The 17912-nt window shown below is 41.6% G+C and overlaps 1 protein-coding gene across 8 annotated transcripts in view; it reads right to left on the bottom strand.

The window, feature by feature from the left end:
• Btk (tyrosine-protein kinase Btk29A) overlaps positions 1-17912 on the bottom strand; it is a 433655-nt gene that overhangs the window by 6416 nt on the left and 409327 nt on the right. For 6 of the 8 annotated variants that reach the window (XM_071668442.1, XM_071668443.1, XM_071668439.1 and 3 more), the window contains 9 exons: positions 8897-8965; positions 8210-8277; positions 7970-8035; positions 7274-7405; positions 5515-5717; positions 3797-3965; positions 3152-3320; positions 2678-2796; positions 735-987 (listed from right to left, as the gene is read on the bottom strand). In XM_071668442.1, the coding sequence (XP_071524543.1) occupies positions 735-987; positions 2678-2796; positions 3152-3320; positions 3797-3965; positions 5515-5717; positions 7274-7405; positions 7970-8035; positions 8210-8277; positions 8897-8965 (1248 nt within the window). The remainder of the gene's footprint in view (positions 1-734; positions 988-2677; positions 2797-3151; positions 3321-3796; positions 3966-5514; positions 5718-7273; positions 7406-7969; positions 8036-8209; positions 8278-8896; positions 8966-17912) is intronic. The other 2 variants (XM_071668445.1, XM_071668438.1) reach the window with 1 other exon arrangement.

Below are 17912 nucleotides of genomic sequence, written 5' to 3'. Positions count from 1 at the left end.
GGTACAAGGGTAGGATTTATGATGCAAATTCACTATATGATAACACTTTATGTTTACAATGTACATAAACATTCACACATTTACATTCATTTTGAGGATTTACACCAGTAATGCTTCTAGAGAGTGGTAGTCTCTGAAGAAAGCACCTACTGTGAACAAGGCAATACTTAACAGCCATATGAATATCAAAGTAATGGCTGGGGTATAAACAAAGCCCTGGAACATTAGCACTCACATGATTCCTGGCACCTGCAATGCAGGTTTTACTTGATGATTCTGTGTTAGAAGTGGAGTGAGCATAGGGGAGGGGTGGACCAAGAAGGATATCAAAGCATGGAGTGAAAAGGGTATCAGGGCATGAATATTTAGAAGAATTAAAGGGGTGTATCTGATAAAAAGAATCACATCAGTGTAGCACATGGGAGAAACGTGCTCTCATTGGGCTGAACTACAGGATGCAAAGCAAAGTAAACCACAAAGTATTCTGGTAGTCTGAATATGAACATATGAGGCCGTTTAACCAAAACAGGAAAGGTATTTTGATATGATGTGTACATTTGTCCACAGGCATTTACATTTAAGTGCAGATTTTTCCTCAAAGACTTAGCACTATCTTTGGACTGCAGGAAAGGGTGTATCTGAAATAAGTAGACATAAGACCATATCAAAATTAGATAATACTATCTACTTATAACACAAAAATAAGAGCAACACAAGGTTATATAGCTACTTACAGTATATACATAATCTGGGCAAAACCTTGGTTGTTCCAACACTCGTCCATTCTGTACCATTTCGACTACCTCTGCATTCTTCATCCTTCCATATGGCATCTTTCCACAGGTAAACACCTCCCACATTAACACGCCAAATGCCCACACATCTGATTTTGAGGAAAATCTCATGAAGTTTAGTACTTCAGGAGCTGCCCATTTGATCGGAAACTTGGCACCCCCAGAACCTGTGTATTCATCATCCACAACATACCTGCAAAAGGTCATAATTAATAGCAATAATAAACATATATGCAATGTACTTCTTTTCTTTCATACTTGTTTTCTATTGCTCATGTGAGTAAGTTAAATTAAAAACAGGTGATTAAGCCTTAGAGGAAGAAAATCCTTGCTAGGTTTCCTCATCTTTTCCTTCTTTTGGCCAGCTCCTTGAGTGCAAGAGCCTCAAAAAGACAGAAGTGAATAAGGCCTTTTCTTTGTCTGATCCTGACACTACCTCATTAAAGCAAAAAAACAGCAAACAGTTATAAAAGACAAAGGGGTAGAGGGAGAAATATATATTCTTTTCTTTTCTTTTTCTTTCAAACTATTCGCCATTTCCCGTGTTTGCGAAGTAGCATTAAGAACAGAGGACTGGGCCTTTGAGGGAATATCCTCACCTGGCCCCCTTCTCTGTTCCTTCTTTTGGAAAATTAAAAAAAAACGAGAGGGGAGGATTTCCAGCCCTCAGCTCCCTCCCCTTTTAGTCGCCTTCTACGACACGCAGGGAATATGTGGGAGGTATTCTTTCTCCCCTATCTCCAGGGATAAAATATATATATATAAATATATATATTCTTTTTTTCTTTTTTATATATATCTGTGATTTCCCACATTAGCAAAGTAGCATCAAGAACAGATGACTGAACCTTCGAGAGGAAAAATCCTCACTTGGCCCCTTTCTCTGCTCCTTCTTCTGGTAAGTAAAACTGGAGGGAAAAATTTCCAGCCCCACAATCCCACCCCCTTTTAGTCACCTTTCACATGCAAGGAATATGTGGGCAGTATCTTTTCTTTCCTATACCCAGAGATAATGTGTCGTAGAAGGTGATTAAAAGGGATGGGAGTGGGGAATTGGAAATCCTCCCCTCCAGTTTTTACTGAAGGGGAGGAAGTAAAGTGTTTTAGATATCTGGGAGTGGACGTAGCAGCGAATGGAACTATGTAAGTGGAAGTGAGTCACTGGGTGGGGGAAGGGGCAAAGGCTCTGGCAGCGATGAAGAATGTGTGGAAGGAGAAAACGTGATCTTAGAGAGCAAAAATGGGTATGTTTGAAGGAATAGTAGTACAATAGTATATGGTTGTGAGACACAGGCTATAGGTAGGGTTGTATGGAGGAGGGTGGATGTGTTGGAAATGATATGTTTCAAAGGGTAAGAGAGATATGTGGAAATAAAAAGAGTGTAGTTGAGAGAGCAGAAGGTGTTTTGAAATGGTTTGGACATATAAAGAGAATGAGTGAGGAAAGATTGACAAAGAGGATACATGTGTCAGATGTGGAGGGAACAAGGGTTAACACTGAATGGCAAAACTTACACTGATGTACTCGTATGAGAAATGGGCACATTTGAAAAGAAGCTAACACACAGCCAGTAACTTAATAAATTTGTGAAATATTAAGAATATAAAACAGGTATTACTCAGTCTTTCTAAAAAGAAAAGAGTTAATCCAGCAGCTAAGTCATGTCAACAAAGTGTTTCTCCTTAGGGTATGATCAAGGTTAGACATTTCACCATGTTATGTAAAAGAACAATATTACTGTAAGTAATCTGTTGTTCACACAAACTAAATGGGAACCCTAAATGGAAAAACTAAATTAGAGTTTCAAAAAGTATTGTAGATTACAACAATAATACATCTCAAATATCTTATGATGTATAATTAGTGAAGTCATTCTACTTACCGAGCTAGACCAAAATCTCCAACTTTAATCACATTTTGAGCTCCTACAAGGCAATTTCTTGCTGCTAAGTCCCGGTGAATAAATTTATGGTTTTCTAGATAGGCCATACCAGCACACACCTATAAAGCAAAAACCATAACTTTGTAAAGGTGTTCAAAATACAGTCCTATTACACAGATATTCTGTTTGCTATAGAAAGCTTGTATATCTAGTGTACTCCTATGTAATCATTTATTTTGGGCTGATATTAACTGACATAATTTATAAAAAACAGTGAAAAACTATTTTCCCAAATGCAGTTGCATTGAATTTAACTGTCTGCTTTAGGAAAAATTGAAGTCATCACATAAGTAGAAGTATACTTAACCCACACAACTCATTCTTCATAACAATAGATTATGTAGAAGCTTTAGGTACAAGTAGTAGGTAGAAACATTAGGCAGGAGTTAAATGGTCAATATTTTTGTGACTTACCTGCAAGCACATGTCTGAAAGAATGTCAATGTTGTTCAACAGGCTTCTTTCATTACTTCGAAGATACTGTAACAATGAGCCATACCGAAGGTATTCTGTGACTATATAGATGGGGCGATGTCTGCTACATACACCGTACAACTGAACCAAGTTCGTGTGCTTTAATTGTCTGCAATGGAAAAAAATAGTCAGAAATACTATATCAAAATGGGTGGAAGAGAATGATGAACATTAAACAGGTAAAAAAAATCAAGACTCAACTTATGTAAAGCTATTTGTGTTATTGTAACACCTAAGTGCAAATAAAAAGCCTAAGGTTCAATCATGAGCTAGGAAGAACATCACTCAAACTTTTTTAAAAAGACAACCCATCCTTATTTGACCACTGAAAGCAGGTACCAATTTACATACTAATAATTAGGCTTTCAATTCAAATGAGAGATTAAGAATGTAACAAAGGTAAATAAGAAATAGTGAAGTACTAATTTCTTCTACAACCAGTTTCATGATGGCATGAGAGATAAAGTAAACTGTATTTTCATTTACATATCATTTAGTTTGTATTCATTAAGATCCCATTATTTTTCAGTCCTTGTAATAATAAATGATTAGTAGAGCAGCATACCCTGAAGCACCCTGACTTACGTCATGACTTTAGCCTCTTCAATGAACTCATCTTCACTCATTGTTCCTTCCTTCATCATCTTTACTGCTACATCAAGGCACCGAAGTTTACCATGTCGCACCACTCCAAACTGACCTGATCCTAGCTCCTCCAGTAAGTTTAATTCACTTGGGTCAATTTCCCATTTGTCTGAAAAATAAGATCATTTGTTACTACAGAGAGAATTTTCAAATAATTCACACGATACCCCTGATCACTTAAAATATACTTTTCCAACATGTAGTTAATGCCTGTGTCCTGATCACATTTTTATTCAAAAGTTTGTTGTGCATGTTTTACAGGGGAGTGGTGATTGAAAGGGTGGTTACATGCAGAGAACTTCAAATATGAGAGGAACACTGTGGCTTTAGGAATGGCAGAGGATAAGTGAACAAGTGTTTGCTTTGGGAAATGTGCACATGAAATGCTCAGAGACAGAAGGACCTGTATGTGACATCTATAGACCTTCAGAAAGTGTTTGGCAGGGTTGATAGAGATGCTCTATGGAGGATGTCATGAATACACGGTGTGGAAGGAAAGCTGCTCAAAGCAATGGTGAGATTCTATCGTGAGTCACGCATGTAGGAATAGGGGAGGGTTAGTGGTTTCAGGTGAGGGTGAGTTTTATTCAGGAGTGTATGATGTAACTATGGCTGTTCAATTCATTTATGGATGAGGTGGTGAAGGAGGTGAATGCAAGGATTTTGGTTAGAGGAGTAAGGAAGCAGTTTGTTTGAGGCAGAGGGAACCAAGAGGCAAAGTGACTGAGTTTGGGAGTGTGTAAAAGGAGAAAGTTGAAATTAAACATGAGTAAGAGCAAGGATATTAAGTCCAGCGGTGGAGGGGATAGATTATTTGGAATGTGTTTGAATGGAGATAACTAGGAGGAAGTGGAGTGTTCTAGATACCTGGGAGTGGATGAGTCATAAAGAAGTGAGGGGGCAAGGGCCCTAGGCACACTGTGGAGTGTCTGGAGAGTTTACTGTCTCTAAGGGCAAAGATGGGTACATTTGATGATACAGTAGTTTAGTCAATGCTGCATGGATGTAAGGCACGGGCCTTATGCAAAATTGTAAAGAGGGTGGATGTGTTGGAAATAAAATGTATGAGGACAATGTATGGTGTGATGAGTTTTGATTGCAGATCTAAACCATATGTAGCAGTCATGCAGAAATTACAGAGAGGTCTGTGGGGTCTGTTTGTGAATAAGGGGCTCTGGTTTCAGTGTATTATACATGACAGATAATGTAAGGGTGCAAGTAATTGAGGTAATTTCTTCGTTTGTTTCTAGCACTACCTCGCTGATGTGGGACACGGTGATTATGTATTTAAAAAAAGATATAACTGTTACCAAACAAAGGTACTCTAAGCCAGTAATTAATTCTCCCTGCACTCTTCAGCAGCTATACCGTAGTAGCAAATTTTCAAAGAACCAAAAACGGAAAGGCAGAAATACATGGACTACATGTGAAAACCAAGGCTTTCCTGAGAGAGAAATTATGATCAATAACACTTTCCACTCACCAAGGAAGTAAAGTAATATTTTGCACTTTTTGCTTTCAAATCTGGCAAGGTATATAAATCTTTAGCTGGGCTACCTCTATCAACTTCTCTTTCTAATAAAGTACATCAACACAGTTAAACATTACAGTAATCACAAAACTGGACGCTAAATAATTCAATCTCTTCTGCAACATACCATGACTAAGACCTGCAGTTGTGGGTGCTTGTCTGCCTTGTACTGGTGGTCTCAGTCTGGCACAAAGTCCTCCAGGATTGAGTTGATGTCTGTAAATCAGGTCGGGAATGGTCTGGCACTTGATGTGATGTGAAAGATAGTAGTTTCCCTCTTGGTCTTTTTTGATGTGGTAGTGTTTCACTTGAGGGTGAGACCTGGGGAGACAGTGGGGGCATTAGACATTGTTAGTAGCTAAACAGTGAAAAAAATGAGGGCAAAAAAACAAAATCGTAGATCAGAAAACTGGGAGAAATAATAAGACTAATATGATCATAACCCCATGAAACAACTAAAAAACAAATTTAACAAATAAGCTTGAGAATAATTATAAGGATTTCTTTACTATGAAACAATGGGAAACTAGTGATAAACAAGCAAAGAGACAGAGAGAGAGGTAGGAAAGGCAAAAGAGAGGAGAATGAACTTTTTATCATGTGATATCGAGCAAACTGGTCAGTGGCTTTTTGGCATCAACTTGACTATTCATGTGGCATTTTAAGAATATCTTTTATTTAGGCTTTGCTTATGCATTAATATCATCAGCTTTGCTACTGTAATCGAAGTCTTATGAAGAAATGCTGCTGGAATTTTGTCTGGTCATGGTTCTGAGTTGTCTTTTACCTGAGTTAACCCTTACATATTTTTTGGAAGTCACTTCTATATCTTCCTCCCAGTTCAAAAGGTTCAATCTCAGTTTTTCCTTTGTTTTGTTCATTTATGAGAATAAAACTTTTGTATCCCTTTTAGCATTATGTAGTACTTTTTCCTTGTTCATTTTCTGTTTTCTCATGTGATTCCGTTATTTTTTGTTAGTGTCTCTTATTTTTCATCAAGCTCTTTTTCATCTCTTTGCTAATTAGCTAATATTTTCTTTTTTTCATTCTCTTGTGTTCAATCCATTTAACACAACAGTATCATTCTTTTTTGGTATTAATCCATTTATCATTTGGCTTATTCTTTTACAAAATACTGCTGTGTTGGCATGTATATTACTCTTGCTGAAAACCTCATTTCAAGGTGTTTGCTGTAATATCATTAACCCTTTTAAAAGCTGGTTGACAATGCAGGCTGTGACATAACCTTTACTCTCCCTAGACCATATATGTTGACAACTCACAAAGTCAGAGCCCCATGCATGCAGCATGGCCACAAATGATTACATATCCTGTTACTGTATGTCTTTCTATTTGCTGCTACATAAATAAGCATAAATCTTTCTCTGTTCTTCTTCCAAGACTGTACACATGCAACCTATTCATCTTTTCACAGTAGTTCTAATGTCCCACCACCTCAAAATTTTACTTGTACAGATTCTGAAATCTTTCTAGCTTTTTTATCACAACTTGATTAGCTGGTTATGTTACAACGTAGAAGTATTTACATTTGCTTTTCATATATACTACAAACATTTCATCAGATTTTTATCACTTGTGTTATCAGCATTCCAATCATTATATGGTTCAACTGTATTATCTTATCAATGTGCTCTTTGAATTCAAGTTTCTTGTTTATGAAGACTCCTAAAAATTTGATTATGGGAAAGATTCAGAACAGAAACAATGTAGGAAAGTACTTTTTATGTTCAGTGTTTAACTCAAACTAAAAACTATATATATATATATATATATATATATATATATATATATATATATATATATATATATATATGCAGGAGAAACAAAACAAAATCCCCTCCCCAACACAATGTACTTCAACTCACTGTTTAGAAAAGACAGACAAAGTATAAATCCCAGAGTTAGTTGTTGAGTTTCTGACAACAAAGCAACCCTCCCGCTCTTGCTGCAGCAACAACACTTCAGCCCGTTGCCTTGTTGCATCACCTAAATACCACCTGCAAACAAAACCAATGGAAAATTTAAATTTGGATATAGTTTTACAACCAGTACTCAAGAAACTTTACTTTTGTACTTTAGTTATGCAAACCTAGTTACTAATTAAGAAAAAAAAATTCTTGTAGACCTAAGAATAGTTTTCACACTGACTACTAAATGCCAGACATAAATGGAAAATTACTACCTAAACCTGGACAATACAGGATATCACTTCAATCGTCTGTAGCACAGTGCTGGCAAAGAAAATCCAAGTATGCTCAAGCATTCAGAACAAAATAATAATGAAAAAAGAAACTTACATAATTTTGAAGTTCCTGGAAATTAAGTGATAAGACTATTTATTCTCTGGATAATCAATTATGATGAGAAAATACCATAATAGCTTTCTTGATAAATTTCTATAGACCTATGATAGTGTAAGGATACTCCTACTGTATTCACTTTAGTATCATACTCTAGTAAACTGAATATATATTTACAAGTACTAATACATTTTGAGGAATTAAATATTTGATAAGGACTGAAGTTGCCTACTTAGATAAAGAGCCATCTCATATACTCACTCATACTGTTGCAAACTCGTGGTCCCTCGTTCCCTGACGTAGTTGCTTGGTGCAAATCCCTCATGTCTGCAAATCATATTCAGTGGCAGATATTAAAACTATAATTTTCTCTGTTTGAATGCAGAGAATTCACATATATGCCAATAGCTATGAAGAAGGAGGCACCTGGGGCATGAAGAAGTAAAGTATACTCAAAATGTTACCTATTCTAAGGGCAACTATTCGTTCACCAGAACTTACCCAGTCTGAATGTTCTTCATTTTCCACCAGTGCTCCTGCGTGTCTTCAATAACCTCTAACTCATCGTGCTGTGGAATAATTCAGAGATTAGCTGCAAACAGTGTTTAATAAACATATTCCCATACATGCCAATAGCTATGAAGCTGATAATGAATGCAGATACTGCATTCGGTTTGATTTTCAATAAAAAGTAGCTATCTCTACTTTATTATTGTAAATCTGAAAATGAGAAACGAGATTTATAAGGTACGTTAAAAATCCAAATCTAGAAACCATTATAAAAGGCAAAAGAATTGAATTATGAGTTAATCGTCTCGATTTGTTAGAAAAAACAATATCAGACTGCAAAAGCTTGTTTGTGATTATCAAAGTGAAGGTAAGGGAGCATGGTGAATTATGTTTAAGACAAAGGTAACAACGTACAGTGAAGCTTGTAAGAATATAGCATCATTAAAACTACACTGACGAAGGCTTATTGGGACTCGTCACCTTCCAGAGGGAAGTAAGATTTGTATATTTGAGGAAGTAATAATAAGTGAAATGAGGCTCATATGGATGAATTGTGGATGTTCTTTACATGGCAGATGCAAAACTTCTGTTACACATTACTAAAAGTTATCGCCAGGATATAGCTGCTGTGTTGGTTGGTACAAGTATCAGCGTGAAGAGCCATATTTAAGTACTCACTTTCCGTAAGGACAGGTCCCCGGCTTCAGTAGCATCATAGTCGTACAGGGCCTCCACCACTTTCCGCCGCTGTTAAGAGAAAAAAAATACATACAATCAGTTAATATTACCATAAGAGTTATCATTCAAACTTTACCGCCAATAAATGACATGGTATTAGGGTGCCTACAGAGTTAAACTATCGATACACATGTTAATCTACTAAATATAAGTGATCCTCCAACAGAGTAGTCGTGAGGCAAGATGGACACATGATACTCATTCCTCCTGTGATTTAGTACACTCGCTCATCCAGCCTCTTCCACGGTGAGGTCATAAAGAACCCTCACAACTCCGGTGGTGTGGGGCACTCATCACCACGCAGTCTCTCTAACCCGGTTTACCTAAGGGGAACCCCCGAGTGCTTACCTGAAGCAGCAGTGCCACCACGCCCAAACACGCAATTTACGCCCTCAATCACTCCAAGTCTCCAAGTAAAACAACTGAGGTATGTCACGCCTCAGTCTACACTGATGTCTCGACGCTACAAAGCTCACAGACCAAATGAGATCCTTGAATGTATCTCATATTCTATGGTAATTTTTGTTTATGCAGTAAAATCGTATTAAAAAGTATGCCGACCTTAAAAATTGGATCGTCTACGACCATTGATTAGTCGTCCTTGGAATAATGCAAATAAGAATGTGGTCTGTCGCTGCAGCCTTCCAGTTATACATGACAAAAAAAAGTTGGCTAATGCTTCGCTGAACATCCCCCTCTCCGTGTGTGTGTATATATATATATATATATATATATATATATATATATATATATATATATATATATATATATATATATATATATATATATTTTTTTAATTTTCCAAAAGAAGGAACAGAGGGGGCCAGGTGAGGATATTCCAAAAAAGGCCCAGTCCTCTGTTCTTAACGCTACCTCGCTAACGCGGGAAATGGCGAATAGTTTAAAAAAAAGAAAAAAAAGAAGAAATATATATATATATATATATATATATATATATATATATATATAATATAAAAATTTCTGAACCAGGAGTCCCTTCTATATTTACAAAGATCCCGCTGCAATCTGCAATCGGGAAAGCGGCCACAGGTCATAAAGTGCAGCGATGTTGTGTGTGTAAATACGTGTGTGGGAAGAGCACGGGGGGATCTAAGCAGTAAATGTTGGGTGTCTTCCCTGTGGTCCTTGCATCGTGGACATGAAGGGTCCTGGGGTGTGTTGAATCCGTTTGTAGTAATATATGGATGGGTGATGCCCTAGAGCATAGACCGGAAAGTACGACTCGTGAAAAGGATGCAAAACCCCATGAAAAATCTAATTTCGTTTACTGAAGGAACCTAATGAACTTAGCGAGGTGTCCATCCGCGTTGTACCTTAAGCATGACGGTACGACCTTTGAACACGGCGCTACGACCCTTGAGCACGACTGCTCGACTTGCCAACGGGGACATGACCTTTGAGAACGAGTGCATGACCCTTCACCACGATGGTAGTCTATGGTTATGATAACATGACCTTTTATATAATGCTTACGGGTCATAACACTCAAAGGTCGTACCACCGTGTTCAAGGGTCTTATCGTCAAGGTCAAAATGTAGCGTAGTGTTCGAGGGTCGTACCGCTATGCCTAAGTGGTCGTACCTCTGTGCTCAAAGTTCAAACCTCTGTGCACTGCAGGTCACCATCAGGAAGACTACATAAACGAGCAAACAACTCAACATACGCGAGTTGCCTGACAACCAGCAACCATACGACGTACAACTCCAGCTAACAGGGAGAGTATTTTCATGTAGAGTATACACAGCTCTACAGCTCATATAAAACAAAAAAGGTAAAAACCAATATTTCCCCATGCTCAAAAAAAAAGAAAAAAATATTCCATTTTGCAAAGCTAAAAGACCATGAAAAAATAAATTGCATACGGGATACATTTTTTCCATAGGACACAGAAACAGCAGCCGGGTTCATATCAATTATTCACGGGTTATTCATCCAGTGAATAATTAATAGTATAAAATAATAATAGTTTTAAAAAACTCCACCGACGCTGACGGGCACAAGGCCGACGTAATGTTTATCAACATGCCATACTGTGCTCTCAACCACGATAGCAACGGAGGAAAATACAACTGAACGACACATACATCTCTCTCTCTCTCTCTCTCTCTCTCTCTCTCTCTCTCTCTCTCTCTCTCTACGGGAATAATAGCAATACGTACTGACATTAACGGGAGATTAACTGCGTAAAACGATGGCCACATTAACGGGAACCTAACTGTGACGATCTCGTCCACACTAACGGCAGTTTAACAGAGGCTAACCCGGCCACATCTCCGGCAAGTTTAAAAGCCGATCTCGGCTACGCTAACAGTAGGTTAACAGTGCCAGTCCAGACCACAAAAATGGGAGGTCAACCGAGCCAACTCCGACCGTAGTAACGACAAGCTAACAAGTGCCAACTTTGGTTACAGTGTCGGCAGGTTAACAGTGCCATACAGGCTACACCAACGGCTGGTTAACACTGCTATTCCCGGTCACACGAACGTAACCATAATATAATACGTTTCCAAAATCTGCAAGTGACAATAACGTTTATTCTTCTCGACGCAGCACACCTTAGCTGAGACGGAACCCCCACAGGTCCACCCAACCTCCCCTCCTGACCCTGCCTTCATGCATGTTAACTGTGACGTAGCGTGACGTTAACAAGGGTCGCCCACAGTCAGTCTCATCAACAGCTGCATCTCGTAATTCTGGCCACTCCAGCCATCAAGGTTTCTTACGTACGTCTGGTCACTACTATATATATATATATATATATATATATATATATATATATATATATATATATATATATATATATATATATATAAGTATATAATCTTTTGCCAAAAGCTGCCGTAACCTAAAAGCTTCATCAATAGAAAAAAATAAAAAAATCGATCTTCAATAGTCTAAAAATCCTATAACTTTCAGGTCAGGTTATCACTAGGGAAAGTAGACCACAAAACTGATAAATGTTTTGTTCCAACAAACATAAGCTCGCCCACGAAACCCAAAGAGAAAGGTCACACGAAGGTAAACTGAACACACGAAACTTGTGTTTGAACAACCTATTGACAGCTACTAATGTGACGTGAGATGGGGTAATCAAGCAGAGTGAGCGGTATTTAACGATAATTACCCGAAAGTAATCATCGGCCATGTTCGGCGGCACCCAGCGCGTTCGTCTAGCAACCCTCGACACAGCCAGCCAATCAGGCCGCTTTGTTCTCCACGCTGCTCCGCCAATCAACTCCATCTTTGAACCACGGTCAAATAAACAAGTTTCTTTTTATATGAGCGGAGGCGACGAACGTGCTTTGTGTGTGTGTGTGTGTGTGTGATTTTTTTTGTTCGTGTTTGTGTGTGTTTGCGTTCGTGTGTGTGTGTGTGTGTGTGGACGCGCAGGCGTTTTTGTGCCTCTTGATGAGGACACCTTTTTTTTTACGTCGAAAGTTGTAACGACGTTTGTATATTTTTCCAATTGGTGTTTGTTTTCCCGTGACTGACGGCTGTCGCAGGTACAGGGGAACGCCGTGGTGGGGGACAGCAGGAATGGGCAAGTCGGAGATACGTGGACGAGAAGAGGATTTAAAAATACCTTGTATACAGTCAGAAATCTAGAAACTTTTTTTCTCTCGTGTCATCAAACCCAATATCTTAATATTTCAACTCCGACATTCTGGTAATTTTGAGTTTCTGTGACAGTATACTATGTGACAGTTCATTCCCATAACTTCAGGTTAATGTGACTGTCTGTATCATGAAACTAAAACCCCAGGATATCTTATTCCTATCACTCACTCCCCAGTAACTGTCTTTTTCCTATCACTAAGACCCGCGCCCTTCCTGTCTTACACCCTAGTAGCCAGCCACCTTGTCTCTTTCCAAAGACTCTCTTCCGACCTCAGTATCACATTAATTCTCACTCCGGACTTTACATCCTGCTCACCACCTCTGTATTAACAACATACGTCCTAAGAACGCCCAACAAGAATTGCACTCGATCAAATTCAAGTAAGAGGCGGGGCAAAGAGCTCACATTAAGGCGCCCGCCTGCGGGTCGTAACTAACACAAGTTTATCCATTTGCAGCTTAAGTGCCAGAACTTGGTACGTTAAGCCTCCCGCTGCCTTCCTCCCTCCGCCTCCTTCCAGTGGCACCTCTGTATGCGTCAACTATATACCAGGAGACGCCACATCAGTTCGGGGTCGTCAGCTGCACCAGGAGTCGTCTCATTAGCGTAAGATCTTCAGTTGTATCAGCACCTTCGCCTCCTCCCGAGCCCTGTAAACCCATCCCTTCTCCTCGTTAAGGAGTCAAAGGTTAGCCTTACATCACCAACATCTCTTCCCTGGTGCCGGGAGAATTTCCCTGTTGGCTGTGGCAAAAAACATGGCTGATCATGAGAGGTTACCCGAGGCTTGTAACATCACAATCGCCGCAAACCATCGACTCCAGTCATCCTGGCCCCACTACTGGTTACACCAGGAAGGCCAGAAGCACCTGCTCTGGGCCCCAACACACGCACTACCTTGTCTAACTTCACCATTATAGGTCTTATAATTATCGGAATTAAACCTAATAATTACATGTACGTGTTAGTAGACTAAAGAGTAATTATGACGAGAGTCTGCCTTGCGGTTGGGATAGCGCGTAACACTCATAATGAGGGAGAAGATAAAGACAAGTAATGAGACTCGTCAAGCAGGTGGCAGTCTGCCACATGCCACAGCCTCATCAACCCAACAGATGGAGACACCGCGTTGACCACTACCTGACGCTTGTGTAAGCGACGCTGTCCAGTCTACCAATCAACTCCCGGACTCGCAAAAGCCTCTCACAAGGAGAGATTGTATCATGTTAATCGCCACCATACAACTTTACAAGCCGGTCCTGATACCTGGCACCGGTTTCATGAGCACAACAGTACGACATTAGTTAGTGCCAGTCTAACGGCATGATCTGTGACTTGTCTCACATGGGTCAGGTTAGATGCAACCATCATACACAATGACCATCATCATACTCAAGAATGATACCGTCGTGCTCAAGGATCATACCGTCGTGCGTTCAAGTGTCAAGCTGCCGGGCTCAGGAGGTTACAAGTGGTAGGCGCTGCTAGATACGACCTTTCAACCGCCCTTAAGACAGGTGGTCCGCTTGCGTTACCCCAACCCAAGAGATGACGAACCTCCACAGTGCTCAGTGATGTACACCTGGGCCACAGTGAGGCTCAGGTGAGAAGGACGAGGGTAAACAAGCAACACAGCAAGAGGTGAGCTACAAGAAGGTCAGCAGCAACACTGATGATCATTAGAAACTGTAGACAACGTTTTGAGATCCGTCACCAGAGTGAGGTAACCAAGCATCGCCAGCGCGGAGACCAAACGAACACACTTGTGTACAAATTATCCTCCTCTCGGTACACAGCTGCAATAACACCGTAGTTAAGATAGCGACATCATGCTATCATCCAAGGGTATTAGATCTGGAGATACAATCTGTATGAGGGTCCAACAGCTTGCCCGGGTTTACGACAGTAATACAAAATAAATTATCAAGTTGTAAACCACTGAGTCGAGACGATCTAAGGGTTGAGGGACGTTCTTATCTCTGACCATGGGATACATAATCTATTGCTAATGTGAGGTCAACGGTCATAATTTTTACTATTTACAAGTACGTTACAGATTGATGACATCAACATCTTTACAACTGAAATTTGATGATCTTTTATGTGTTATTCTTCATGACGGCATAACTCGAAGGAACAAGACGATCATCCCACCACGTCTTTTAACATAAGGAAGACACGACTTTTCTGAGGCAACTTACCACGCCTCAGCTCTGCTTCCGGCGTTAAAGCTACGGGATGGTGTACTGAGAAGTGGGCAGGAGTGTGGGGCTGGCTGGCCAGCAGGAAGGCGCCGCTGCCGCCACACCACCTCGCATTACCACTACAAACGACCTCGTAAACGTGCCAAATTTGCCAGGATCTGGTGCGGATCGGGATAATAGATCTGGATCCTAGGAGCCAGCCAGCCAGGGGAGGCAGAGGAGAACCAGCAATCTGGGCCAGTGTTGTGGGTGTAGCATCTTACCCTCCCACTCACTCATTTACCAAGATGAGGAAAATGCGGACACCGGGGCAAGGGTCTTGGGGGAGGATTCCGAGACCCGTGATCTAGTCAAAGTTCCACAACTCTGAGGTCTTGAGAAAGAAGTCTTACCATTCGAGAGCCTCTGGTGATTAGGGTTCGTGCATAAGAGTAACGGTGGTTGCTTGGGCTAGTGAGTCGCGAAGTGAAAGACAATGAACAAGAAACGTGAACAATGAGGAGTCTTACGAATAATCGTCTCTGAGGAGGCAGAGAGGCATCAACAGGACGCTGTGATAATAATCATATCGATATAAAAGTGAAGGGAATCTTCCATCTAGTTGCCAAGGCCATACGCACAGACACCAAGGGACGGCACGCATACTGAGCAGCTCACCCAATCTCCCAAGCAATGATAATAATACAATGACCATTATCCATCAAGGTCTGATATTTAATGTGCAGTGACGGACGTCTGATCCAGCCACATATAAGCCCTGCCAGGGATCATTCTGCCGCTAAACACAATACCCAAACACACTCGACGTTATTATCCTTATATGGCCTCCCATCAGGACCACACCACAGAATGAAGAGCGGGGAAGCCTCGGAGGTTACCCGTCCCTGAGCGCCAAGCACCTGTCAATATCCCGTCCCGCCAAACAGCACCGTTCATCTGTCTATATTGTCTCCAAATGTCTGTAAAACTCTTCACATCTTACTGGTAAATAAATCCAAAAGAAACCAACTCCCCTGACGTCACAGCACCCTACCGTCTCACGTATGCTTCGCTGGTTGGGCGGCGCTGTGGCTGTATGCGAGAAAGGGACTAGTATTAGTGTTGTGTGTTATGGTGAGAGCAGCGTCACCTTGTCATACTGATCCAAATGACCGTCATTTACTCTCTCTCTCTCTCTCTCTCTCTCTCTCTCTCTCTCTCTCTCTCTCTCTCTCTCTCTCTCTCTCTCTCTCTCCATCATCACTTCTTTCTCCACCTTCCCATCATTCGTCTCCCATTCCTCTATCTACACTACCGCCTCTTCCTTATCTTCTCCACAGACCTCCACCCTTGACACCCCGCGACACTGGAGTCCTTCGCCATCCTTTCCCGCCAGTCACCTCAACCATAATAAACCAAAGGTGTGAAGTTGTAAACAAGGATGCCCAGGGTGGAGGCGTTAGAACAGGCGACTCCCCTCCTCCGGTGGTGATGAAGGTGAAGACGCTGGTAACCTCCTGTCGCTCCCTTCATCGCCACCGCAACACATCCAGTCTCATCCTTCAAGACTTTCACCACAACATGGGAGGTGGGAAGTGCCAGCACCTACAAGGTATGGGTGGTGTTGGCGAGGCGCTCCGGAAAGCCAACCGTATGCTACGGTAACCCGCACTAACCATCATGGCTGCAACACCCGGACTTAAGAGGGGGAAATGCTACCTTCACACCGTAAATATCCTGGTTAGATCATAGTACCTTCAGCCTTGACATTTAACTTGCCACCTTAGCGCTAACCCCATGAAGTATCACTCACTTCCCAGCACCGGGCGGGGGCGCGAGAATAGACACACAGCGTCCCTCATCCGCACTATCCAGCACAACACACGCGACATCTCTCTGCAGCAGTTGCTTGCGTTACCCTTTGTCCTCCCCCTACTGCGGGCTTTCACGTTTCTTTTCCTTCCCCTTAGCCTTGACACCCTCCCTTTCCCTTCCTAGTGGCCGGCTTCCCATCCTCCCCCCACCGCCGAGGAGTGGGGGTTTCACCCATACCGCCCTCCCCACCCGCCATCACCACGTCGACGAGACCATCAGCGCCAACAAAGGTTATGCAATCACCGGCTGACGGTGGGGCCCTCTTGAGGCCACACCTCAGACGATCACTAATGACCTCCTGCAGATAACAGGGGCGGCAGTAATGCGATGATTAAACAGTAAGTCTGTTATTAATGACTACTTGATGCAGGAGGCTCTGGTCTCAGCAGGGTAACAGGAGCATCAGTACTCTGTGAGTTGCACACTCAACAAAAGCTCCTCCTTTGGCAGTATCTCACTAGTTTAACGTCTTTCATTACAGGGGCCTTTATTTCACATTTTTCCAGTACCGTAGCGGTGGCTTCTGTGCCAGCAAGCAGCAAGCAGTGTCGCACCTGGCATGGTGGGTGCCACTCTCTGTCCTCTCATTTGTTCTCATATTACCGCCTCCCTCATGTTGTCTGACTCCTAAGCAATCATATAAACAAAGGCTTGGTGTGGTGTGGTGTGGTGTGGTGTGGTGTGGTGTGGTGTGTGGAGTGGAGTGGAGTGGAGTGGAGTGGAGTGGAGTGGAGTGGAGTGGAGTGGTGTGTGTGTGTGTGTGTGTGTGAGTGTATCTTTGATACATGAGTGTGGCAGGTGTAAACCACCACAACAATGGCCTGTCCTTCATCTTGTAGCATCACCCACAGCAAAGCAATCCACCAGTGACATCACCAGTGGCCCTCTATGGTCACCCGCCGCCTCACTTATTTCCTACCCCCACGTCTCCAACCCAGCGCCACTCCCTCCTGCAGGCCGCTGGAGTCCTGCGGCAGTATCGTGACCCGCCTCCCGTGGTGCCTGCAGTTGCGGGAGCCTCGAAGCCTTCCTCTGGCCTCCACAAGTGGCTATAACACAGCGTTACACCACTGTATGTTTCAACTATCGGATGTAGGAACCTGAGTTCACTTACTTATGACGACGAGCAATATCACCTTTACCCAGCAGGGGTAAATCCTTTATGTATTCAATATGTTATCAACCTTATTAACTGAGTTCCTAGACTGATTGTATAAGTAGCTATATTACCTAATTCTAAACTCGTAAATCAATCTAC

Source organism: Panulirus ornatus, chromosome 13 (genome assembly GCF_036320965.1).
Source record: "Panulirus ornatus isolate Po-2019 chromosome 13, ASM3632096v1, whole genome shotgun sequence".
NCBI classification, from domain to species: domain Eukaryota; kingdom Metazoa; phylum Arthropoda; class Malacostraca; order Decapoda; family Palinuridae; genus Panulirus; species Panulirus ornatus.
The sequence above is the reverse complement of the archived record's forward strand: the minus strand, read 5'-3'. Positions and strand labels throughout refer to the sequence as shown.